Source organism: Anabas testudineus, chromosome 13, assembly GCF_900324465.2.
Source record: "Anabas testudineus chromosome 13, fAnaTes1.2, whole genome shotgun sequence".
Lineage (NCBI taxonomy): Eukaryota > Metazoa > Chordata > Actinopteri > Anabantiformes > Anabantidae > Anabas > Anabas testudineus.
The window spans coordinates 8,141,419-8,168,762 of record NC_046622.1 but is presented as its reverse complement, the minus strand read 5'-3'; the positions used below and the strand labels follow the sequence as shown (position 1 = coordinate 8,168,762).

Here is a 27,344-nt window from a genome sequence, read left to right as displayed (position 1 = left end):
TTATGCATAAGCTGCATTGATAACCTGAACTTAACCTACAGTTCTGGTCCACTCATCTCATGGGTGTAAAGTAAGGAGCCCCTTATTCTACATAACCAAAGACCCTTTCTTTTTTCTGCTCTTTTTAGCTTAAAGTCCAAACCACAGATAAGCCGGGAGCCACTGTGAATTTCCGCAAGCTGCTACTAAATCGATGCCAGAAGGAATTTGAAAAGGATAAAGATGATGATGAGATTTTTGAGAAGAAGCAAAAAGAGCTAGAGGCAGCATCAGTGGTATGGTTCTTCTCATAAAATAAATCAGTGCTCCTAAAGTACTCATATACTGGCATTGTATATGTTAACATGCTTCCTCTTATTTTCTGTTCTTTAACCTTATATGTAAAATATTTCTCTGGCAGGAGGAGGAGAAGCAGCGACTCACTGAGGAGCTAGAAGAGGCTAAAGATAAGGCCAGGAGGCGCTCACTGGGCAATATCAAGTTCATCGGTGAACTGTTCAAACTTAAAATGCTCACAGAGGTCATCATGCATGATTGCATTGTAAAGTTGCTCAAAAACCATGATGAGGAGTCTTTGGAGTGCTTGTGTAGACTTTTGTCCACGATTGGCAAGGATCTGGACTTCGAGAAGGCCAAGGTATAAAACACACACAGTCGCAATTACTGTGATGAGGAAAAAAAAAAGCATTAATAACTGATGAATGTGTCAACACTCACCAAGCCTCAACAAGAGTTTGTTATTTATCTTTGTTGTCTTAAGCCTCGTATGGACCAGTACTTTCATCAGATGGAGAAAATAATAAAGGAGAGGAAGACCACCTCCAGGATCCGCTTCATGCTACAGGATGTGCTGGATCTTCGACGGGTAACACATTTATACACATACAGCATGTTACTTTTTGAATCCATCCACACCTCTTGGCCTGTGGTGCTTGTTTTTGAGATTCAACAGTATATGTTATTCATACAAATTCAACTGAATTAAATAACTTGTGTTGCTTTAGGATTTCAGTCAGGACAGGATGTTTGTCATGATGCATGACCTGTTGCTGGATGTAGTCTGAAACTGTGTGGTGCTAGTTACAGCCTAAGACACACCCCCACTGTTCTCTAAGCCCTGGCCTTTGTGAGTCTTACGTATGGGCTAAGAAAGAAATTTCTTCCTCAGCTCTTTAATGCAGAGCGGCTCCTAAACACAGAGCTGCTCTGTGCTGTAGACTGAGACAACAGGATATTTAGCACAAACCTGACCATATCTTTAAGTACCATGTAAATTAAATCTAGTTTGACTAGTTAAATTGTAGTTTGTGGTAACTTTTTGTACAATTGTTGCATTCCTCCATCTTGTGCTACTGTAAATGCAGTTGAGTCAAAGCTTATTTCTCTGAAGGAATGCTGCAGTCCTGTAGTTAGACTCTCAGTCCCACCCACACAGTGTTACAAAACATGCTGTCTTCAGTGTTTTTTAAAGGTAAGAATCAGCTGCTTCAAGTCAGCACATTGGTGTAATTTAACTGAAACTCTGTATTTTTTACTTCTTTCTAGGCAAAGACTGAAGAATTGTCTCCCTAAGTTGTTGATCTCTCAGTTCCTTTTCATTATTGTCCCTCTCATGATCAGTATAATCATGATAGGTATCATTTGTTACTATTTGCCTTATGTAAGCATTTGCAATAAGTATACTTACTCCCAAATGCATTTATATCAAAGGAAAAGGTGGCATGTACAGAAAAATGTGTTCAAAAACGGATGTTTTCAAAACTCGGTTTGTAGGCGAATCATGTTGAAAATGCACCTATAAGTAGTTTTTTCATCACTCACTTCCTAATCCTGTTCCTCCCCATTTCTTCCCTTTTCCCATCCCAGAACAACTGGGTGCCTCGGCGAGGCGACCAGGGCCCCAAGACCATCGACCAGATCCACAAAGATGCTGAGCTAGAGGAGCACAGGGAGCAGATGAAGGTGCAGCAGGCCCTCATCTCCAAGAAGGAGTCAGGTGGAGGCCCTGGAGGCAGGATGGGTGGAGGAGGTGGAGGAGGTGGAGGAGGTCAAGGGGGACGTGGAGGCCCACATACACCAGGCCGTGGTGCTGCTCCCCAGGACGAGGGTTGGAACACAGTGCCCATTTCCAAAAACCGACCCATTGACGCATCTCGCCTTAGCAAAATTACTAAGGTAGGGGAGCTGTGTTGTATGGTGTCAGATATTTAGTTTGTCACAGAAAAATTATTGAATAATAATTGATACTTTAGGGGGTTACCCTTGGGGAAATTCTTTCAAAGGAAGGATGTGAGATATTTATGATTCTTGTCTGTAATTACAGAGGTGATGTGCTTTTAACCAAAGGTCTCTTCTTACAGACTCCTGTTCTTGACTTCAACAATCAGTTGCTTGCCCCAGGAGGTAAAGGTACATGGGGAAGCTGGGGAAAGGGCAGTAGCGGTGGCACCAGTGCTAAACCTGCAGATTGTGGTAGGTTTCCTAGAATTCTGTATGTGTTTTAAAAATAAAAATGCAATTTAGCACCTCAGAACTGAAACTGTGTGTTTTGATTATCAGGCGCAGAGTCAGGAAGCCGTCCAACCACCAGCACTTTGAACAGGTTCTCAGCTCTTCAGCAGCCTTCATCCTCTTCACTGGATTCAGACAGACGAGTTCCTCAAAGGTTAGCAACAGGACACATGACAGGCTGCCTTCACAGGCAGAGATACCAATTGAAATGTTTCCTGTGGTATTTGTATAATGACTTTTTGTTATTTTTTTCCTGACCCTGCTGTCTTTGTCCTCCAGAAACAGCTCAAGTCGAGAGCGCAGTGATCGCTTCGACCGCTCTGATCGTGGCAGCGACCGTTTTGACCGACGGGACGATCGACGGGACGATCGTGAACGAAACCGGCTGCAGGTCACCAAACGCAGCTTCAGTCGGGAGAACGAGGAGCGTAGCCGGGAGAGAGAGCAGCGCACATCAACCGATCCTGTCCGCCGTGTAGCGAGCATGACAGACGACAGAGACAGAGGCAGCAGAGAGAGAGCCAGGAGCAAAGAGAATGGTAGGTTGCACAAAGCAGAAGTGTTGCTTTAAAGGTGCATTTGTTAGATATTTAGAGTGATCTATTTGCAGAATAAAGTATCCATAATCATGTATTCATTAGTGTTACCACCTGAATGTGAGAATCATTGCAGTTTCTTTAACCTTAAATGAGTCTTTTATATGTAAATAGGGAGCAGGACTCCTTTCACAGAGGCTGCCATGTCGCACCCCAGAACAGTAACCCAAAGGGAATTTTGCATATTGGTGTTACACTACCAACTTGAATTTGAATTAGAGGAATAAAATTATCTAAAGTAACTTCATCACTACAGTTGTTGCTACTCAATTCAGTCGTAGACAATGACATGGAACCTGACAGCTACCGTAGGCTTGCTCATGGAAGTTAGTCGCAGTCTGACACCTTACCGCCAGATGTCACTAAATCTTACGAACTGCACCTTTAAAACTTACAGTGAAAATGTGAGAACATCATCATCAGCTGCTAAACAATGTATTACAAATGTTCTGTACAAAAGGAAAACTGGACATAATCTTTTCTATGTGTCTCTGTGTAAACAGAGACAGTGAAGCGGGAGACAGCTGCTACACCTCCACCTCTTCAGACCACCAAACCTGCCTTGACTGAAGAAGAGCTGGACAAGAAGTCCACAGCCATCATTGAGGAGTACCTCCACATCAATGACATGAAAGTATGTACTCAAATGTAAACGTTTAAACAAAGGAAATGGAAACATACGTCCCGTTGCCTGTGACATTTTCTTACCCCTTTGGCTAATTTAGATGAGGTCCCAATGATTTTATTGTTTGAACACTTGTTTGAACACTTTTACTAAGAAACGTCAGTAAGAAATGGTTTACTTTGTATTGTCAGTAACAGTACCTGATGTGGCTATAAGAGCTTAACATAGAGGCTTCTATTAATGAGATAAAGTTACAAACAGTTACTACCTACCTGTATTCATGAATCTCTTGTGCATTTATATTTTATATACTGTACTACTGTAATAGTTAAATAGGAAATTACATACTGTAAGTCGGCTGGTACGCTCTAGCATCCACAAGAGTCACCTGAACACTTACTTTATCTGTGTGTTCCTCTGTGTCCCAACAGGAGGCTCTGCAGTGTGTGCAGGAGATGAACAGCACTCAGCTGCTCTTTGTATTTGTTCGAAACGGGCTCGAGTCGACACTGGAGCGCAGCACCATCGCCAGAGAGCACATGGGCCTGCTGCTGCATCAGCTCATTAAAACTGGCACCCTTCCCACACAGCAGTACTATAAAGGGTCAGTATTGAGCCCCTGGGAGTCGGTTTCACATAAGAAGCATGAATAGCTATCTTCAGGGTATATCTAATAAGAAAGAAACAAACTCTTGTGTGAAATACATTATTGGAGAGTTTGTTGCTATAACTGATGTACAATTTACAGCAGGACTTAAAATTAACAGATGTCCACAGGGAAAAACAAGCCTTTAACTTGTCTGTCAGTCTCTGAGAAGTACTAACTTTAAAGCAGTTGCAGAAATTAAAGTCTTTAATCCTCTGTGCTTAGCCAAAAAATAATAAATACAAATTAGTTTCTGTATGTTTGTGTATATTACTTAGTTCCCATGTGTTTAATAACTTTTATTCTTAATTTTGTTTTATTCTTGAATAGATTTTGATGTTTGTGCACTGTGTGTTTTCAGGCTTCATGAAATCCTGGAAGTGGCTGAAGACATGGCCATAGACATCCCTCACATCTGGCTGTACCTGGCAGAGTTTATCACTCCCATGCTCCATGAGGGAGGTATCCCCATGGGAGAACTCTTCAGGTTAGTCCCAAGCTTCTTTTTGGCTACACAAGAAATGTATAGTTGTAGACACCTTTTTGGGGTGTTAGTATTTCATTTAATTTAGCAGCTTAATTTTTAACTTCCGCTGACCTTTTTGGCCTCCAGGGAGATCTCTAAACCTTTGATCCCTCTGGGCAAAGCCGGAGTCCTTCTGGTCCACATCCTCACTTTACTCTGCAAAGGAATGGTAAGATCTCATAAGTTATATGTTGTTTGCATGTATTGTTTGATACTTTTTAGTATGCTGCAGTTTTGTGTTTTTTTAGATAGATGGATTTTGAAATTTGATTAGTTGCTAATATTTTATTCGCTACAGATTGGAATGGAGTGTATAAATCATTGGATACTAAAGGAATGTTTTAGTGATGAGTGGTAGCTTATAATGTGATATTTTTGTCTGTCTACAACCATTTGTGTCTCGCCCACCAGAGCCATAAAAAGGCAGGTACCATGTGGAGAGAGGCAGGTCTCCAGTGGAAAGACTTCCTCCCTGAGGATGTAGACGTTAACAAGTTTGTGACAGAAAAGGTGAGAGTTCACTCAGTCATAATCATCCACTGTGAAATGGCTTCCAGAATTCTTGTAAAATCATAAACTGTTAATCATGTAGTCATCATCTGGACTTTTAAGACAGTTACTGTGTGCAGCTACTAAATGGTAAAATTTGAAAAGGCTTCAGTTGTTATATAATAAAACATGAAAACAAAGTCAGGAACAGATGAGCATGAAGCTTCTCTGTCTGCAGAATGTGGAGTTCACACTGGGTGAGGAGTCGGAGAAGAGCAAGAAGAAGGAGCTGAGCTCTGCAGAGCTGACCAAACAGCTGGACCGACTGATCCAGGATAAGGCTGACAACCAGAACATCTTTGACTGGATTGAGGTTTGTATTTATGCTTCTGTGTTTTGGATTTCATTTCATTTGTCTAATATTTTGTTTTCTTTTTGCTGTTAATGAAGTGCTTCAGAATAAATAAATGCATTTGTCTCTGTGTAGGCGAACCTAGATGAGCAGCAGACCTCATCCAACATGTTTGTCAGAGCTCTGATGACCTCCATTTGCCAATCTGCAATCATCTGTGAGTCCACGTTCACTTTCTATACTTGTCATTGTTGGTCATTAACAAAGTATGTGACAATATGTCAGATGAGACAGTACCAACACAATTCTTTCTTCCTTTTTAGATGAGAACCCTTACAAGGTGGAAGGTGACCAGATCAAACAGAGGGCCAAACTGCTGCAAAAATATCTGAAGGATGAGCAGAAGGAGCTGCAGGCTCTCTACGCCCTGCAGGCCCTGATGGTGCAGTTGGAGCAGCCTGCCAGTGAGTGGCTAATTGAAGCTTTCAGATGTACCAAATGTTTCTATGTATAGCATCTGTGTAAAACAATTCCTGTCTGTCTTTCCTGCATCAGATTTGCTGCGGATGTTTTTTGACACTCTTTATGACGAGGATGTGATCAAAGAGGAGGCCTTCTACAAGTGGGAGTCCAGCAAAGACCCCGCCGAGCAGCAGGGCAAGGGCGTGGCCCTCAAGTCCGTCACCGCCTTCTTCACTTGGCTCCGCGAGGCTGAGGACGAGTCTGACAACAGCTAGGACCTCCTTGGATCGCTGGAACAAATGGTGGGGGCTCGTAGAGGATGCTTGGGTGGAGCGAGTGTTATGTGGAGGATTCAGATGAGTCTGAATCAGCGAAATCCTTCTGCATAAACAGAAAAAAAGCAAGAAAAAAAATTCTTCAACTGGGAGAGATTGTATTATGGATCGAACGTTCGATCATGTTATTTTTGTTTGTTTTTGTTTTGGGTTTTTTGTTCGTTTGCGCAACCGAATGTCTTTTTTGAAATAAAGGATAATACAGGATTAAATACAGAGAATAGATATAAGAGAGAGAATGCAGAGAAGTTACAAGCCGTGGGAGATAATGCTGTTTCCTTCAGTATTTTTTGAGGTTTTTCTCCTGTTTTCAAATGGCTTTTCCTCGCCACGGCAACACTATTCAAGACACTTTGCTTAATGACAGATATAAAAAAAAAAACTTTAAAAGGCTTCACATCTATATTTTTGATGACTTCATCTTTTATCATGTGGACACGACACAGCAACATTGTCATGTCACACGTACAGTGTTTGATCTACATGACCCGCTTATGTAGACGACTTAGCTCTTCGTTTCATTTTTCCAGTGTTGGATGATTGGAGTGTGCGTTTTATAATAAAATAGAAAACTACAAAGAGAAGTGGCGAGAGCTGTCTGACGGACATTTCAGACAGAAGTTACAGTAACGGTTGTGGACTCCCGGGGGTTTTACACAGACTTTATGAGGATGGTATCACTGGGGGAGACGAGCAATGAACATTGACCATTTTGCTGCTGGGGGGCGACCGTGCTTTCCCAACACCCCTCAACCCCACCACAAGCTACAGCGTGTCTGTTTTACTTGTTTTCTGCGCTTCAAAACACAAACTGTGGACTGAGAAAGGGAGAGAAATGTGGGGGCTCCTGGCTGCACCCTCCTACAAAGCTTGTTGTCCGATTTTAAAAAGATAAAACGTCATTACTGAAACTTGAAAAAAGTATACAGACAAAAATCCACTTTAACGAAAAGGACTTTAAAAAAAGAATAAAGTTTAACAGTACAAATCCTAAGGCCTTTTCTGCTTCCATGAGTGGAAATGCATTTCAGGAGAGTTCTGTAAATATATGATGAATTGTTGTTTTTTTTGTTTTGCTTTTTTTTGGTTTGTTTTTTAAAGAAAACAATGCTAAGTGACCCCCCCCCCCCCCAAACAAAGTGGCCGTTTTCCCTGTATTTATATTTTTCTCTCCTCAGCTGGCAGAAGGTGCTTATGATTATCCAACCCAATTCATTGATTACAAATTAATTGAAAATGTGTACATACTTTTTTGCTTTACTTTATTAAAAAGATATTTAATTAAAGAAAATTAATGCCTCTTTTCACATCCAAAACTGGAAGAGATAATAAAGATCATTGCAGATAAAAGAAAAAAACTCCCATACTCGTGCTTTTGTGATGGAGGAATTTAGGCTTGAATTCTTTTCTTCAACATTGAATATTTTATTTCCCCCCTGTTCTCACAGAAGAACAAAATCCCTCCACAGTAAACTGTCATAGCAGACGGAGAACCTGCTGGTTGCTGATATAGGTGTACTGTATGTGTCAGTTTACAAACTGTCAAACATTAAAAATGCAAAGAAATACAAAGGAAACAATAAGTGCTGCCCAAATGTTAGCAACACCAAGCAGAGCTGAGATGACAAAGGAAGCTGCGGTTTGAGATACAGATGTTTCTTTGCACTACTGATGTAGATTGAAATGTCATTTTTATTAATTGGGCTTCATTTACTTTATATAACTGTTAAAACTCAACAACCTTTGATTGGTAGTCCTTATCAATCTGGTCCACATCCTCTTGTAAAGGATTCTATTAATCAGTCTGTCTGAAAAACTGAAAATGTGATAATATTATGTGTGAAACAAAGGTTAAAGCTGAGAGCGTGGTGATCAGGAGAACTTTGGTAGTTGTTGCAAAATACACTAAAAAGTGTAAAAAAATAAAAAATGATTTAGAGCTGTACAAAAGAAACTGGCACACACTCACACTACATATGGATTAAAACGAGAAAGGAAACGGTAGGGAATAACCAGTGTTCAGAGTGGAGTATTGCATTTATATGGATGCTCCAGTTTCTCTCAGTCCAAAGACGTGCAGGTCAGGTTAGCTGGAGAGTTTCCAGGAAACGGCAACACTTGCCAAGTTTTTAAAAAGCTCCTCTGTATTTTATGAGGACTACGTGTCATCCATAACACAGGCCCATACAGTGTGTATCACTGGTACAGGGGAAAACATATTGCCTGTAATTTGCCAGTCCAAGTCTCCAGACTGCAACACACAAGTATCAGTGCTGGAGAGAGGAGTGGACTTCACTCTCTGGCTCTCACTTTGAACACTTGGTCCCCAACACCGGCCAGAAATAGAAAGTGTGGTTGTGCAGAGCAGCTCGTGTGTACATACTGGTCTAAAAGAGAGTGTGTGCTCAGCAAACATTGCTTGTACAAACCGTAAAAAAGCCCAACAGTCAGTCTGTGTTACATTTGTGCTTTTCACTTTTTTTTAGCGATTATTTCTTATCACTTCAGAGCCATAGTCCACAGCCTACAGACTTTTGGAGTCCATTTTTCTTTTGACAGTTTCCCTTTTAATCAAAACACCCAAACTCGCGTTTTCTGTTCTGTAACACTTCACACAATGAAGCTGCAGCAGAATCTACGCTGTAATTCAGCCTCAGTGTAGCTGTAGTGGAGTGTAGTCAGGCCCTCATTTTGCCCTTTCAGCTTATCTCGCTTGTTACGAGACCTGCTCTCTCCCTGCTGACATGCTCAGCCTCAGAGGATCACATTATCTCTAACCTGCTTTCACTTGGCCACAGTGATCACAGTCAGCTGGACCCTCTTTTCAGATGATATTTTATACACCATTGCTTCACTGGTTGACCTCTCATTCCTTTCCATATATTTTTTCCAGTGTATTTGCACAGAGTATTGTGAAGAAGTGAGCAGCCAGGCAAGCAAGTTGCAGTTCTGTTTGTTATAGATCAGATTCACCGCAGGGAAAACCCTAGGAGAATTTATTTTCCATTTCAGCATTTATTTTCCCCCCTGTGCTTTAAATCTTATGAATGCACTGGATTGAGTGACAAATATTCCTCTCGGCAGTGATGATTCAGCACAGGTGAAACGGAATAAGTTCCATATTGGTTCAGAGAGGAGATTCTAGTTTCTAAGTTGGATTTTTACACTTACTTAAGATTGCACATCTGCTTGATGGTCTGTAGATATTGAAGTAATGTCAGTTAAACCCATCTGCAAGTGTTTTAAAATGCATTTCACTTCATTTATCCGCATCTGCCACCTGCTAATGAATTTTTTAGTGGCATAAAGAACAGAACTCTCTGTGCATCTGTTTAGACAGTATCACTATGTGGGTAGTAGGGAGCAGTAACACATCCAGCACATTTCTGGTACATTGCATCACTTTTACCACTATTAGGTTGTTAAAGGATATTTCTATTGTGTTTTAAAACATTGCATTAATATTGTAGTATGTGTACATTACACACAGTAAACTGCAGCCTTATTATAAATCATGCATATATTAATAACTTGATACCTATATCTTGTTATATAACTCGCATATCATGGCTGCTAGAGTTGCACTACTGGATTTGTATTGCACAATTCATACTCAATCTCAGAAATGATATTCTAGCATTATATATTTTTGTTAAACTAATAATAGTCCAATATAGATTTATTAAGTCTGAATATACTGGAATCAGCATATAAAATGTAAACCGTGGGCATATTTTCAATTGTAGAAGGTAGAGTTCCCCAAAGTCACCAAAACCCATAATTGATATTCACTAGAGGGTGCTGTTGTACTGTATACGTTATCCACAATCACTATATAAGTTTGTTTTCTTGACTGCTTTCCAATAATCAGTTTTATCCATATATCACAGAAGAAACATATACAACATAAATTACTGAGAGACATACATCAACATTATAATTGTGTCTAAGAAGTTAAACGTCAGTACTGTGTGTCATCTGTTTGTGACCAATCGGAGCAAACTAGTTTGAACCTCAGTGCCACTTGTACTCCATCACTTTGTTCTCCAGTTGATGCTTCATTTTTGTCCCTCATACCTGCTTGTTGTGTCTGTCTTCCATTGTCACTAGTGTGTACACATGTTGTGTTTTATGCTTTCTTCATTCCTCACCTGTCCTCCGTGTGTTCCCCTGCTCTCAGCACACCTGTTCCTGATTTCCTCCTGGCCGGCCGCTGCCTCCCCAGGTGCGTCTCATTACACAAACAAATCTTTGTATGTTTAATGTTTTTCTCCTTTAGATGTAAGATGATAGTGGGAAACTAGGGGAATAAAGTAAATTAAGATCTGAATGACATATTCTCAGTTATCGAGGGTGCACTGTGTCTAGAAGCACAAAGTTAAAGGTAACTAGACTTGTTTGAAATTCTTAAAAATGTTAAACCAGCTATTTTTCAGCAAGGTTTTTTGCGTTGAACTTTAAAAAATGACATAAACAGACAACGATTCAAAAAATGAACATTTTAGATCAGTTAATAGATATCAGCATAGCGCGCCTACTGTCTTCTGACTCATGCAACATTACGCACAAGTTAATTGTGGGATCCCATGACACAGCCTACACCGGTCAGGCTGAGATAGTCTGGAGCAGCTTTGTAACTTGGATTTGCACTTGGGTTGGCAGTGCCAGAAACACGGACTGGGTAGAGGAAAACCAGGAGGTGGAGGAGACCCAGGGAGGATCTGATCACTTTGTACTGCAGCACATTAACTTGAGAAACATCAGCTGATAATTTAGATGTGTGTATATAGTATTCGCTATTATTAGAACATGAAAACTGTTCCACTGCTTAGCTTACACATTCAGCTTGGATTAGCTCAATGACTGGAAACTTCTACGCTGCCCGTCCCAAAAAAAAGTCACACACTCAACTTTAGCTTTAATTACAGCACACATTCACTGTGGCATCATTTCGATAAACCTCAATGTCACAACACCCCAGTAGCAGATGAATTTTTCTTTGGGCACATAACATTGTTGAATCTAGACCTGACCAACTGCAGCAACCCCAGATCATAACACTGCCCCCATAGACTTGTACTGTAGGCACTAGGCACGATGGGAGCATCACTTCACCTGCATCTCTTCTTACCCTGATGCTCCCATCACTCTGGAACAGACTCATCAGACCACATGACCTTCTTCCATTGGACAGTTCTTAACCCAGTTTTAGTAGTTTCATCAATGGCGAACCCACTGTTTGTTAGCTTCATATTTAGCAAATACCCATAGAGGTGATTTCTATCTCAGCAAGAAATTTAACAAGTGTATTTCCTAAAATGTATGTTACCATACCAGCTGTCCCTACACTCTCATGCCGTCCATGGGTGCATGTCTTCAAATTGTGCCCCCAAGGCAGCAGGCTCCATAATTACTGCTGGTTTGCTGACTTCACGATAATTCAAAATAATATTAAAACACATTATTATTATTTTGATTAAGTTTGGGTTAGTAAAGGGGTTTGGGTTAAAATGAGAACATCCTTTATGCTTTTTAACATTCAACAACAAAATATTTCATACTGGATTCAAATGTCGACCTAAAGCTCTTAATTGTCAAGAAGGTTGGTGATAGTTATATTTTATGAGACTTTTTGTTTTCAACTTCACATCCTACGAGGGAACTTAGCTCATTTATCATTTATGTATGTGTTATATCACTGTATCAGTGCCACAGTGAAACTTGAAATTACCTGCAATATCTGCAAACCATAAAAAGAAATACACAAAACTCATACATATTGTATTTAAACTCTCTACAGACTCAATAAATAATTTAGTAGAAAACATTAAAAAGCAGAGAGGAAAAAAAAATGTTTCTAGCAATTTTGACACAGAAATTATTAAAAACAAATTGTTTTACGGAGTGTAACAGAGTGGAGGCTTTATTTGATTAAAAGGAATAAACTAGATCAGGCGTGTGGTCCTGGGTCTTTCATGACTTCCACACAAACACTACTCAGTCTTTGAGGAAGGTCGAAATGCATCAGCAATGATATTTTAATAAAATATGAAGCTCCACAGACGTTGACTGCTCTGAAGGTGTGACTTTTTACTTTGATAGTTGATTCATAACTGTGAGTTTGAGCTCACAGTTTCTCTCTCTTTTTATGTTTTCCACGATCATTTCTCTTCTCTACATTATGAATGCTGAAGATGCCCATGAACTGTTTAGGAAATTTCTGACTCATGCATTTCTTAATGTAAATTTTATTTGCAGTGCTAAGAAAAATATGTCGTCCTCTCTTTACGCCCAGAAAACTCATGGTTTTAACATTTGCATATTAACCAATGACCTCATCATCAATGGCCCATCCACATTAGCAAGGCTAATCAGTGCACTCACCAGGAACATTAGGTGATCAAATTACTCCAGTAAATGTCCCATTATTGCTATGACGCATGGTACCTGTTGAATAACAAGTAAAACACGCTTTGCACCAGTTGCCATGTTACCTCTTTTTCTCTCGGTGTCAGTGATGGGCACATTTTTAGACGAACCATGATTGCTGATACAAATATTCTTCTCTTGCTAATGTATTCATTGGAAAATAGATGAGCTGAGTGTTTCTACCATTCAGCACAGTCCCAGTGGACTCTGTCTTTCTCCCTTACATAACCATTCCCCGTGCTGCATTATCTGTCAGATACAGTCCGTTTATGATTACGAATCACACACACACACACACACATTACATTAATTGGTACATATCATTCCCTTCATCTCATCATAAATATTACCCCAAATAAAAACCCTCATTAAACACTATCATTAAAGATTCCTTAGATCTAAATTGTCAGCTATTGTACACTGAATCAAGTCAATCAAATGCTTCAACTGGATCTAATCTCAATTCTCCATTTACTGTTACTATTTTATTAATTTACTTACAGCCTTTATACTTTTTCCCCCCTCTTCGAGCCAACCACAACACAGTATTGTCATTCAGGGGTTATAAATTTGCTCGTGGGTCATTGTGCATTTATAACATGCTGTTAAAGAGGATTGGCAGATGGGGTGATTGGAGGCGAGCATTGCGTGGTTGAAACGATTCAAGGAGCACTTCAACCAGCCTGAACGTGGCCATGGAGGCGACAAGAGTGGTCATCTTCACTCTCTCTCTGCTGACAGCATTTGAATTGTCCAGTGCCAAAAGTAAGAGAAATACAAGACCTCTAATTATTAATTTATTTATTTTTGCAAACTTAAACTTGTATTTATATCTTTACTGTTAAACTTTAGACTCACTTCACTTTTAATGCTCTGTTTTTATGACTCCTTACCTGCTTTTAAACTTACATTTTTGTGTGATATTTCTCGTCAATTTATTTTTCTTCCTCTAAAATTTCAGCAGAAACTGTAACAAACTTGTATGTTTGAACACAGTACAAAAATGTGTTCACCTCTACTCTGCTGCAACTTTTTTTATTCATGCACACATTTACTCTTGGTACTTCAGGGTCAGTACTTACACCCCTTCTTATTTCAGAACTTAAAATACAACAGTGTTGCATACATTACAGATACTTTTTGTTATGAAAACTATTTTACTGTGCAATTATCTGCAGCACATTTGGTCTTTTTAATGAAGGCAGCCTGAATATGTTGTTGATATTCACCTTGTCACCCTGCATTTAGGCTTTTCTGTGGGCTGCTTTAAAACTTAATCATCTGCTATTCTTTGTTTGCCCTCAGTTCAGCCACCTTTGATGGCACCATTTATTTCATCCTTCACAATCATTTCCTCCTTTTGTACATTTTTCTACCCATTTATTTTGTAAGAGGCTTCAAAACCATTCTAATTAGGACATTCGCTTGTGCAAGTTGTGCAAGTTGCAGTCGGATTTTACAGCTCGCCTGTGGACTCCCTGTTACAGCATAGAGATTTGTCTTGTAGAAGATAAAGGAGCATGTGAAAGGAGTATGGCAGCTGTTGCTACAAACAAACATGTCATGCACAGTGACGTCCATAAGGCCAGAACAAAGAGCCGTCAGGGGGGGTTTAAGTCTGCAGCAATGATCTCTGCAGGATGCACAGGACGGGTCTTTGACTCTGTATATTTATCACAGCACAAAAGTTTGTACAATGCATAATAGGACACTTAGTAGAGAGATAATCTGACTTTTCACAAACAACAAACCACAATTTAAAGTTCTGTTGTCTATAGCACCAGTATGTGATCTTTGTGTGCTCTAGCTGAGGAGGAGAACCCGGAGTTCTGGAGGTCACAGGCCCAAAAGACTTTGCAGTCAGTTTTGGATCGGAAGCTCAACACCAATGTTGCCAAGAACATCCTATTTTTCCTTGGAGATGGTAAGTTACTCAACATTGTAGTTTCTTCCCGACGGGCAGAACCAGGAACCATTTACACCTGTCTCTGCTGTTTTCTCTCTCAATTTCACAAAAAACAAAAATATTTCAAAGATAGTAGGAGTATAGAGAATGGCTTTCTACAGCAAACACATACTACAAAGAGCTATTTTAGTTATCACAGAGACAATTATTTATTTGAGACTGTGAGTGTGATGTGTGCATCAGGTATGGGAATCGCAACCTACACCGCGGCTCGTATCCTCAAGGGTCAGTTGCAGAACCAGTCAGGAGAAGAAACAGTGATGACCATGGATACCTTCCCCAATGTGGGACTTGTTAAGGTGCACAAACATATTAAAAATGTATAAATGATGAGTATGCGTGTATTTCAAGACAAATATCTATTCTAAACAATGGAAAATGCTTTTATCTATCTTGATCTATTTATCTATTATTTATCTTCATAATGCATGTCTTTTATACTTTTATACTATGTGTGCATTTTGTTCAAGCTCATCTTCAGGAGTGTCTCTTCTGCAGACCTACAGTGTGGACTTCCAGATTCCAGACAGTGCAGCCACAGCCACAGCTTATCTATGTGGAGTGAAAACCAACCTCAACACCATTGGTGTGAGTGCAGCGGCTCGTAACGGCGTCTGCAAGTCTCAGAAGGGCAACGAGGTCACGTCCATTCTGAAGTGGGCCAAAGATGCTGGTGAGAATAACACAGAGCAATGTAACAAATAAAAATAACACAAGTCTATAAGGGGCTTTACTCATTTCAACCATCTGCTCACATACATTTCTATACATTTGGGGATTTGAAAAGTGACATTCTGCCTTGTTCGAGACCTCTGAATTTCCCACAGCTTAGTTTTTATTGGCTCCAAAAGGTCTGATGCTGTGTTCATTCTCCAGTCAAAAAAAAAAAAAACATTGAGCCAAGCAGAGACAAAAAAGTGAACTATGCAGGATGTGGATGAATGCTTATTTATTTTATTGTTATTATGACAAATTACTAAAACCACTTTTGAAGAAACCACAGGAATTGTGGCAACAGCGTTTTTACATGATGCATTATCACATAATAAAAAAAATGACTTATAAATGGAACTTTTTGCTTTCTCTCCAGTACAGCCACTGTTACGAGTCAAATCAGCTTAATCACTCAGTCAATTATGCTGCTCTAAATGCCAAACCTATGAAATAAGACAACAACTGTTACACTAAAGATGGAGGATTTTCTGCCACTATAAAGAAACTCACTTGGTTCATGTGATTGAACCAATAAATGGGATTTTGTGACTCCTCATAGAGCAGCAGGTATTATGCCTGACCGCCCCGCCTTGTCACACTTTAGTTCTGGCTCCTGACAAAACAAAATCCCTCAGGTCTTATACAGCCTCAGCAAAACCTGATTTTACAGCTGAGTGCTCTGCTGTGAGCTGCAATGACCTGTCAGAGCAGTATTATAGGGACCATCAGGGAGCTGGGATCAGGTTACGCTGCGGGATTGTTTGCCGCACAGGGAAGCACCTTGACCCTTATCATGTTCCCTGTTATCAACGGCTGTAAAAATCTTATAACACACACACAGCTTTGGCATGACCCTGATCCCTGCACCAAGCTGTGCTTGAGCACAGTGGAATATGCCTACTGGCCTCTTACTGGCAGCCATACATTTACCTGGATCTTATTTAATACATTTCAGTCATTGTAGACCTGGTCACACACGTTAAGCTCCATATCCAGCTGCAGCACCCACGTAAAAACACACTGTAAAAAGTAGGCTACTTCCCAGCTTAGGAGAGTATTTTTTAACTGATCACATCTTTATAATTATGTTATTTTAGATTTTTGTTTAGAAATAAGACAACCCTGGTGTAAATGGTGCAGTCTGTGTTTTTCTGATTCATCTCAGTGTCGCTGGTGTCCACAGTGTCTTTTAATCCTCCCGCTGTGGGACATCAGTGTTGGACATCAAGGAGGGGAAGAAGGGAACATTAAGTTTAATAACTACCCCTTTGGTTTTATAGGCAAATCTGTTGGGATTGTAACAACCACGCGGGTGCAACACGCCACCCCAGCAGCCTCTTATGCCCACAGTGCCAGCAGGACGTGGTACAGTGATGCCGACATGCCTGCTGCTGCTAAGAGGGATGGCTGCACAGACATCGCCTCACAGCTCCTCAAAAACACAGACATAGATGTAAGTGTCTCCTAAATCATATTATTCTGTCTGTTTTTCGTATTCTGTTTTAGGGTTGTTGAATTTAATATGAAGTGTATTTGTGTCTGTGTTTCCAGGTCATTATTGGTGGTGGCAGAAAGTACATGACCCCAACTGGCACCAAGGATCCAGAATACCCCAGGGACCTCTCCTCCTGGGGGAAAAGAAAAGATAAACGCAATCTTATTGAAGAGTGGCAGAGCTTGAAAACTGGAAAGGTAAAATGTATGTTTAAACAGACCTAGTTAACAAGGAAGCAACTTTATTTATATCAGCTGGGAGATTCTCAAACAAAAGGGAAGTTAGAAAGTTACTAAATATTGGGAAGCAGCTAATCATGAAAGGAGAACGCTTGACAACAGATGTGTTTTTGTACATTCAGAGTAGTAGCTCTGCTTCTGCTGCCATCTAGTGTGTTTGTCTTTTCATCTTGCTGCTCAATCTGGCCCCGTCCTAAATGAGACTTACCAGTGTACTCCGCTAATTACTGTGTTGACTTGTTGTTCTTGTGTGGTGGATCTTCTTAGTAGAGCAATGACACAGGTGTAGTGTCGACAGTTAGCCACATTTAGAAAGTTGGGTTTTTAACAGCTTCATGCTACCAAATGACAACATTTAGCCATAACACTGGATCTTAATATCAGTACTGTTGCAGTATCAGCATTGAATAAATCCACTGTTTTTATTTAAAGGTTTGGGCCAAAACAGAATAAATCTTAATTCCTCATTTCTTCAGGTTTGCAGATAGCTTTTCAAAAGTTTGCTGACATTTTGAGCTTCTGACTCCGAATCCTTTGTGAATTAATTGAAACTTGGAGAATATGAATGTGAACTAACCACTTCCAGGGAAGAGACGAAAAGTAGGAGCAGACAGAAAGATCCGATCTGTGCGAACCAGTAAGGAGACTGCAATCTGTCACTTCAAATGACACTGTCTCTGTGCACAGTTTTGTTCTGTGGTGGTTTGATGGCACCTGAGAAAATAGGCTTGACCGCCTGTTCATTTGAATGAACCTATTGACATGAATATCATTGTGCTACATTTGGAGCTTCAGTTTTCACAATCTCAGTTTTTAGAGGTGAATATCTCAAAACATATATGAAGGATTTCTGCCTTTTGTGTGGATGGAGCCTTTAATCTTGTCAGTTCTTCAGAAGCATTTTGTGGTGAGAGCAGTTGCAAATTTCATTCTTCTCTTTTTTACACTACACTTTCTTTTTACACTTCTTTATATATATATTCTTATATACAATTCATAAAATGAGCTGTTAAATCACCAGGCGGAATTTACAATTTACTGCCCCTAAATAATTACCATATTATAAAGACAATTGTGCAAAAAGAAGACTATCTGTATTCAGATATGTTACAGTTAAGACTAATAGCACCAGTGTTGAATCCAGTGAGACCCAACAGGAAATCCTGGGCAGATCCCATTGTTTTATTTGTTTGCTATACTGACATCAGTGAATCACAGTTAATTAGACAGTAACAGCATATGGTTTTAAAAATACTTGACAATAATTCACAGAGTGTAAACAAAAACACTGTCAGGTGACAAAACTATTTGAGGACACTGTACGTCAGAAAGTGATTCATGCAGCGAAGAAAAGCACATCCTGTGACTCATAACAAAGACAAAGACTTCTCCTGTCTTCCTTCCACTTACTGTGTGAACATGTATTTCCTGTGTGTCACACAGGTAGCCCACTACGTGTGGAATAAAAAGGATTTTGATGCTGTTGACCCTGAAACCACAGACTACCTCATGGGTGAGTTTTTTCAGATTTATTTAAACAACTTGAGGGTAAAGTTTTCCAATACAAACACAGCTTACTTTTAAGCTTGCTCCTCTTATCTTGAGACGTCAGTCTTCATGTTGTCCCTAAAACTACTGTACCTGAGCTGGGTAATGTTTTCCAGGTGCAAACATCTTCACTGAGTGTCTGTGTTACAATAACCAGCTGTGATGACAACATTCAATTGTTGTAACAGCAATAACAATGATGCACAAGTAATATTCAACTGCAAATATGAATGCCTATTTTCTACTTATCTTTAATAGTGAACATTTTGAAAAGTGGGAAATATGCATATTTGCTTTCTTGCAGAGACTTAAATGAAAAGATTTTCTCAGGGGCTTGATCCAGCAGCCGGTTAACTTAGCTTAGCATGAAAACTATAAACAGGAAAACAGCCCAGCTGTGTGTGAAGGCAGCAGAATCCACATACTGGACGCTATAATGTTTGCAAACTACCATGTTCTAACTCATTTATTGAATGTATTGTATAAAATCTCCAGTCTTTTTGCTAAGTTAAGTTGCTGCACTGCAAAGCATGTAATTTCACTAGAAATGTATTTTTTCTGTGTGTATCAAACTGTTGTTCATCCAACGTAAAATTAGCCCCAACAATCCTCTGGTGCTGGGCAGGAGGTGTACAGTCGGTCAGATGCATCATGTGTGTGAGCTCGGTGTATGAGATGGTGCGGGGGAGATGTACAGTCATCCTGCTTTTTGTGAGATTCCTCTGCGCACACTTCACTGTGCTGAAAATAGTAGGAGTAGGAAGATGGGACTTTCCCTTTCTGCTGCACCACTGTAGGCAGATAAAATTGAAAAACTGTATTTATACACAATGTGTTGGCTATTTTATTTATACTGGCTTTCCTCTCCACAGCTCTGTTTGAACCTAGTGATCTGCGCTTCGAGGCAGAGAGGGACCCAAGCATGGACCCATCTATTGTTGAGACCACAGAAAAGGCCATTCGCATCCTCCAGAAAAACCCTAATGGCTTTTTCCTCCTAGTGGAAGGTGACGAAAAGATCTATACCATCATTCCACACACTCCGTATTCATTTCTCTGTTCAAAGTTTGGAGAGTGACTGCTCTGCTAAAAATAGGGAAACAAGATGTGATTAGTCCAGGGGGATCAATCGAGTCAATGAACCTGTAAAAATCACAAGGTGAACCCAATTGAAAGACGACACTAAAGTGATTAAATTGACATTTAAATGGTGGTTTCATCACAGCTCTTGGGTTCATCCTCGCAGTACCTGCTATGGTGACAACCTCCAGAGTACAACATCATGTTAGGGAACAGCGTGTACCTGCACTGGACCCAGTGACTCGACATTGATTCTGCATACAGCTCGATGAGTTTGCCGCAGTGTGTGCTAGTAAAGTGTGGCTGGCTGCCGTGTCTCTGTTCCACGCGGCTGCCTCACTGGACTCCTCATCCATCTCTTCTCTAATGTGAGGCAGCTGCCTGGGGACTCCATGGTGTAACCTAGTGTCTTCACAATGACTTTAAAATAACAGGAAAATGTATAAATAGAAGCAGGCATGTGGTGCACCAAATCACTGACAGCTCACTGCGACCACAACTTATTAACTGCGGTCTTCACTTTCTAGTGTAGTCAGCGGAGGAGACAGGAACCAGAAGAATTTACTCAAGTAAAAGAAATATGTTAACATGAGCTAGATCTCCCAGCAAGAGGGTTGATTTAAAATTCAGCTTTGATTCTCTGCTGGAGAAGTGGAGACTTCTTTCCCAATTTATGTTTTATTCCAAATGATATTCCTCAAACTCACTTCTCCTGCTTTTTTTTTCTCAAACCTTGAGCCAGTTCATAACAATAGGAATATTTTTTCTCACTACTAGAAGGGAAATGTAAACCAGTTTTCAAACTAAAATCAATCTAAAATGTGGCTCCACTCCACTCTCCATAGAAATGTATTGCCTCTGCAATGTTTTGTACAATAAATACTTAAAATACTTAAAAGCGTTTAACTACTGAGTAAAAGAAATTCATCTTTACCTAATGATAAATTATCATGTTTCCATAATTATAAACTAAACAAAAATTTTTTTTTAGCTTTGATGCAGAGAATTATTTGTCTTCTCCATCAACAACCTGTATCAGAAGCCGTCAACAGCCAGCAGTCACTCTTTTTAACCCCTTCCTCTCTCTGTGGTCAGGTGGGCGTATCGACCAGGCTCACCACTCCGGACGGGCGTCCATGGCTCTCCACGAGACAGTTGCGTTCGACTACGCCATCGCCAAGGGCCTTGAACTCACCAAAGAGCATGAAACTCTGACTGTAGTCATGGCTGACCATTCCCACACTGTTACTTTGAATGGATACCCATTTCGAGGGCAGAGCATTCTAGGTAATTTTCTGACTTCCTGCACACAGCTCTTTCTTCAGTGTTGAAATGCAAGTCCAAACAAAGTATTGCACCAATCTTAAATCTCCTCAGTCCTTCCTCTTCCTCACAGAGTTCACCTCCATCCATCCATTACCCCTCTGGGTGTGCTTATAGCCCAGGACAATGACACCCAAGGTAGTTTTTGTGCTTATTGTGTGTGTGTATGTGCTCATGACGCCTCTCTAGCCTCAGTGTGCCTCTGCCACCAGCAGCTTGACATTTCCTCTGCTTTCTCTCCCCTGCAATTACAGCCCTGGTAAACGCATATAGCTGGCAGCCTTTCGCTCTGTCACCTTTCTATTTCAGTCCATTGCTTTCTTCTTGTCTCTTTTCTTTCTACCTCTCTCTGACCATCGATGCTGACGCCTCGCTCTCTCTTACATTATTCCCTCTAAATTCTCCTCACTCTATCAATTCAATGAGATTCTGTTTATTTATAAAGTGCCAAAGCACAACAAAATAATCTGGTGACAGTAGAGAGGAAAAAATGGGAAAAACCCACAGCACAACCAGGCTCAGGGAGGAAAGTCATCTGCCTTGACTGGTTGGGTGAGCAGAAAGTGGAGAAACAAAGGAACAACAAGCAAAAGACAAGCATTGTGCAGGAGAGGAGGAAGAATCACAACTAGGGGAGAGAGATGTCGAGTTAATGACATACAGTGGTGGCATGTAAACAGAGAGAGGAAAGGAGCTTAAGGTGGCTCTGCCTCTGAGTCAACATATGGAAACTCAACAAACCAGCAGACGTACACCGTGAAAGTGAAGTGTTGCATTCACTCCTCTGTATCTGCTACCTAGCTCCACTCCGTCCAAAGTAAAATCTTAGAAAATAAAAATAGATTTTAAAACCTGAAATATGCCAGCATCAGCCTTCAGAGGTCCATATTGATTGAGCATTAGTGTTACCTCCTGCTGTGCCCACCTCTCCACTCTTTATTTCTTGTCCCATCCTTTTTTTACCCTCCACCTCTTCCTCCTCCTCCCAGCAATGCAGCAGTGATTAATGTGCTTATGAAACGCTGAGCTCTTCATCAGCAGGAGACTCGCCAGGCTAATGGTTCATCTTGAGAGAAACACTAAAATACTCAACAAACACCAGGATCTCTGCAGCGCCCTGGGGATTTGGAGACCCCTCCTCTTACGTGTGTGTGTGTGTGTGTGTGTGTAAATGTGTTTAGCACATAGAGATGTAAAAACAAAATGAAAAAGATAAATCAAAGATAATTTTTCTGTATTTTCCAGGCAAATCTCCAGTGTGGGCTACAGATTTTCTGCCTTACACCACACTGATGTACGGCAACGGTCCTGGACACAAAATCATCAACGGCACACGCCCCGACATCCGTAATGTTGACACCAGTAAGTTACACATTTCTACTGTTTCCACCCAGAAATCATACAAACTTCAGTTAATTCCAAATTACAGATGTTACAAAGCTCCTTAAATAGTGAAATAGTTTCTTTATTTCCCTTATTTTAAGAGAACTGATGGACAACAAAGCTGCATACGTTTTTGCAAATAAGAAAACTATTTAAAAAAATAATACAATGACCTTTACATTAAATATAGATCCATGTCCTGTCACATTGTATAACCTTTCCATATAATATAATTACGTGTGCCCTATCCTTTGCTGACATTTCAATGATTTGATTTGCTTTATTGTCTTTATAAACCAAGATAGGAAAAGATAGTTCAGATGATGAAATGAGCACCAAGAAATAAAGCAACAAAAACCCATTGAATGGCGTTGCTGTGTTTCAAGAAATCAATACTGTAAAAAGCATGTTTAAGGATTTCAATGTTATCAGTATACTTCATTTAAAGCTGCTTAAATGGCTCTTTAGCCACTTGGGTGCAGCGCAGCAAGCTATTGTGAGCTGGACACATACAGTAGCTGTGTAACGCAGGATTATCAGAGCTTATTTTGATGAAAAGAGCTGCCTGTGGTGAGCTGTACGGCCAAAACAAAGAACTGAAAGAGGCTAAAAGCCTCCATAGAACTGAGGGGAACTGCAGAGTCAGGTGATAATAGACTGTCACTACAAGCAACCCAGTCGGGTACAGTTGAAGTGTAACATGAACATACTGTTTAACTTGATTTGGATAAAAGTAAATGAGTGTAACCTGACATCTCTATGTCTCTTTAAGAAAATAAAAACTACGTTCAGCAGTCTGCGGTGCCCACAGAGTCGGCCACCCACAGTGGAGAGGATGTGGTGGTGCTTGCCCGTGGACCCATGGCCCACCTCTTTCAGGGCGTCCAGGAGCAGAACTACATCGCCCATGCTATGGCCTACACTGCCTGTGTGGGCGCCGACCTGAGACACTGCCAGGGGCAAACAGAATCACCTGTGGTTCACACAACCCTTGATAACAACAGGGCTGGGGGAGCCAGGGGCTCAGCAGCTCTTCTCAGCGTTCTGCTAGCACTTACACGGCTGATGTAAAATCCTTTTTCTTCAGTATCCGGCTCCACTGGCCATTATCAGTGGGCAGGGATGCAGTGATTTGCTGAAGGACACTTCAGCAGGGTAAATGTGTGCTGCTCTGGTTTGTGGGTAAGTTTTTCTCCAGCAGAGCATCTTTTTTCACATAAACACTATGAGAATTTGTCATTTTCTTTTTAATTTTGAAAAGAATAAAGTGCACACCAACTCTGCAACCCACTGAATGTAAATTCAGTGTGTTTTTTACCTTTGCAGCTTATTGAATCCCTGTGTTTTACCAATAAAACAGTCCATAAACAGGGGATTGGTTTATCACATTATAGAATGCATATATGCGAACCAACAAAAGGCATATTTACGACTTTCATAAAATATATATAATGTTGAATCTTCATCACTGTCTCGTGAAATGTGTCCATTTGTCATCAGCTAGGAAAAACTGTCTTGTTTTCAGTTTTGCTCCAAAACATTTTTCAGCTAAACTAATGGGTTTTTAAACGGTTTATTTAGCAGAAGAAGCCGAGGAAACCATGACTCATCTTAAAAAATGAAAAACTGCCAAATCCTAACAACAAATTGACTGATTGACTTTTGGCTCTGGTTTCATATATAGTTAACAGACAATAAAGTTTTATTAATCTTCTCATCCAACTCTCAAGCATGAAAAACAAATAAGCACTACTTATATTTTAAAATATAAGGCTCTTTATGCACTCATATCCTCAGGTTTCACTTCGAAGCTTGCCAGCATATTTACTCATCTCGTTCTGTCTGAGATTTAGTTTATATTAACTATAATTTTCTCACCTGTTACAAGATGAGTGTAAAATGACTCTTTATTCTTTTGATCCTCTTTTCCAATATCCGCAGTGCTAATTGAGGTTGGAGGTGGTGGGGTTTGATGACATTACTACAGCAGTCCATTAATAATGCAAAATATTTAAAGATCACCTATTTTTATCTTCGGGTGACAGATTGTGGTAATTATTTTGGACATCTGTTGGGATTCGGAGTTTATCAACCCTGATTTTGACTCTTCTTGTACTCATTTAGACTTGCCGGAGGCCATCATTTTGGTTTCAGAGGAAGGGCCTGCTCTCATCTTTTACACACATTCAGCCAAGACTAATTTATAGATCACATAGTAGAGTGGAGCTCAACAGCTTGAGAGGAAATGCAAGAGGAAGTGTCATGCCTTTGTCTGTTTTTCAGGTTATATTTATGGGTAGGCAGCAGGTGGTGATCAGGGACTGTGACTTCTTAACACACATTAATCTATCAGCTGATCACATTACTTCACTGGGACATACACTGATAGGATTCTTTGAATAGTTTCTCAACGTGAAACTTCCACAGGTCAAGTGGCTCAGTTATTGTGATGAAGAGTTGTTATCGTGTGATCTGAGTTTGACATCAAGCCTAAAGGTTACTTCTGAGGCTGTATTCACGAAGCTTATTTGGCCCAAAAGTTGCTCCTTGTAGTGTAATTTCCCTCTTAAAGTTAAGATTAAATCCTAGTAAAGATAAAAAATATTCACAAAACATCTTAGTCCTTAAAAGGTGTAAAACTGTAGAGAGGAGGAGTTTTTAAAGGCTTAAGAGTTTCTTAAGCAGAGGACAAAATGGTGGAAGGACAGAAAAATATTCTCCAAACTCCAAATATAATGAGCCACCAACCAATCACAGCTTTTAAAACAATGTGTCAACCACACCTCCTTACTGGGAATTGCTCAGAATTGCTCTGAGAAGTTTCCTAAACCACTCTTTTAAGATGGTTATTTATTTGCAATTCTGGCATTTGTAATGTTTTTTCACGCGTAAGAGCAGGTTTCTGAAGCGCAGACAACACATTTCCTCCTGATGCTCTGATAAAGGCATCTCCCAGCACAGCCATGCGGACTCAGTTATGCAGACACATGCTGTACTGCGCAACAGGCTCTCCGCACTCCCGTGGCTCTCACAGCTGATAGTACTACAGCCGTCCTTTCAGTGGCGCCCGAGCACCAGTGAAAGTATTGTGTGGGATGGACAGGACTGATTAGGCTTCAGAAGCTCCGGCTTTGGCGCAACTTTGATGTGTTATGAAATATGAGCAGAGTACGCACTGCAGGAGAACACAGAGTACAGACAATTACTTCTGCACTTTAAACTGTACAGTCTCAGAACACAGGAAGCAAATAACCGAGTGACTAATGTCTGTTTTCAAAGTGACAAATTCGCACATTTGCACTGTTGTTTATTTTAATGTTACTGTTATTTGATGTCTCATTCACTTCAGTGTTAATCCTGAATCAAGCTCATTCATTATTATTTAGCACCAAGGCTCCTACATTTCTTTTCTAATCTACTTACCTATGTCTCCATCGTGCGTATTTGCGCACAGGACCATCGATCCAAATCCACATTTCCTCGGTGTGGAAATGGTGCCAAACGTTGCATCTCATTCGGTGCAGGATCAAATTCAGTAGTACGGGGTAGACTGTCGTGTGGGAGTATGTGTGGGGGATGCGTGTGATGCTGTCTTTAAAAGTAACCAAACACCCAGTGAGTAGCCATTCAGACACCGCTACATGTTCCCGTTTTGGGGATGAATTGAGAACGAGAGAGTCCTGTGTGGATCTCTTCTCCAGATAATAAGCGCAGGGGAGAGCGGCCGCGTGGGTCAGCAGCTCTGCGGGTCTATGTTTAGAGCTCTAGTGGGCGTTAATAGAGACGGAGGGAAAATGAAGATGCTTCATCGTCGACCTGCCTGGAGACAAGAGTGGGTCGCTTACAAATAGGCCACAATAGGCCTCACAATGGAGCTGTCGTTTCAATGCGCCCTCTTTGAATGCTTTGTTCTAAAAGGGGCTACTTTGACTGAAAATGCACGAGCAGAGGATGCTGAAGCTTATTTTTAGAAATGTTTCCCATACTTGAGTGCGTGGACTTTGCGGTCGTAATGAGCCCGCGGCTAGGCCACTGCACAGGGTGGGAGCATGAAACGAGGTTCTGCTGTCCTGAAACGTGTCGGACTGCGCGTGAAAAATGTCACTTTGTTCACATGTGCTCTTGTTGCCATAATTGGACGGTTACATTAGTGCATGAGTGCACAACACTATGCATGAAGCCTGTGGGGATTCAGAGTTCCTACAAGACCTTTTCTTCGCTCGGACTGTTAAATTGTTCTCGACAGAAAAAACACAAATCAGTGTTTCTCCAGTTTGGCTCTTTATTTGTTATTTCTGTGAACTGCTCCATCAACGCTGCCATTTTCCCATTTCCCCTTTTAGACCTGTTGAAATATGCAGTATGTTCCTCGTTTGTCATTATGTCAGCTGATATATAGATGAGGGGAAACGCAATCCTTTAGTTGACAACTTGCTCCTCTAATGCTCGCACCAGTAACTCCTCCCTTCTCCTCATGCCGTGGGGCATGAAAGGTGACACCAGCCAATCACATCTCTTTCCGCTTCTACCTAGCAGGAGAAAACAGTGCAGGGAGGCGGAAACTCGTTTGGGCTGTATATAAGCAGTAAAGCGTGGGATTTTAGTGTCAATGTGCCACCCTCCGA

The 27,344-nt window shown here is 40.6% G+C and overlaps 2 protein-coding genes across 2 annotated transcripts in view; both read left to right on the top strand.

The window, feature by feature from the left end:
* Nucleotides 1-6,482, top strand: part of LOC113166833 (eukaryotic translation initiation factor 4 gamma 1) — a 30,069-nt gene extending 23,587 nt beyond the window's left edge. The window contains exons 17-32 of the mRNA XM_026367012.1: nt 129-275; nt 401-637; nt 761-865; nt 1,867-2,175; nt 2,361-2,472; nt 2,560-2,665; nt 2,791-3,050; nt 3,611-3,741; nt 4,164-4,336; nt 4,740-4,865; nt 4,992-5,073; nt 5,316-5,414; nt 5,632-5,766; nt 5,881-5,962; nt 6,069-6,209; nt 6,301-6,482. Of these exons, the coding sequence (XP_026222797.1) occupies nt 129-275; nt 401-637; nt 761-865; nt 1,867-2,175; nt 2,361-2,472; nt 2,560-2,665; nt 2,791-3,050; nt 3,611-3,741; nt 4,164-4,336; nt 4,740-4,865; nt 4,992-5,073; nt 5,316-5,414; nt 5,632-5,766; nt 5,881-5,962; nt 6,069-6,209; nt 6,301-6,482 (2,427 nt within the window). The remainder of the gene's footprint in view (nt 1-128; nt 276-400; nt 638-760; nt 866-1,866; nt 2,176-2,360; nt 2,473-2,559; nt 2,666-2,790; nt 3,051-3,610; nt 3,742-4,163; nt 4,337-4,739; nt 4,866-4,991; nt 5,074-5,315; nt 5,415-5,631; nt 5,767-5,880; nt 5,963-6,068; nt 6,210-6,300) is intronic.
* Nucleotides 6,483-10,626: 4,144 nt separating this feature from the next.
* On the top strand, nt 10,627-24,121 carry alp3 (alkaline phosphatase 3). Its single transcript, XM_026339042.1, has 11 exons — nt 10,627-10,767; nt 14,779-14,895; nt 15,121-15,236; nt 15,436-15,610; nt 16,932-17,104; nt 17,203-17,343; nt 18,829-18,898; nt 19,806-19,940; nt 21,109-21,300; nt 22,582-22,698; nt 23,492-24,121. The coding sequence occupies exons 1-11, from the start codon at nt 10,662-10,664 to the stop codon at nt 23,788-23,790; spliced, it is 1,641 nt and encodes a 546-aa protein (XP_026194827.1). The 5' UTR covers nt 10,627-10,661; the 3' UTR covers nt 23,791-24,121.
* Nucleotides 24,122-27,344: the final 3,223 nt, after the last annotated feature.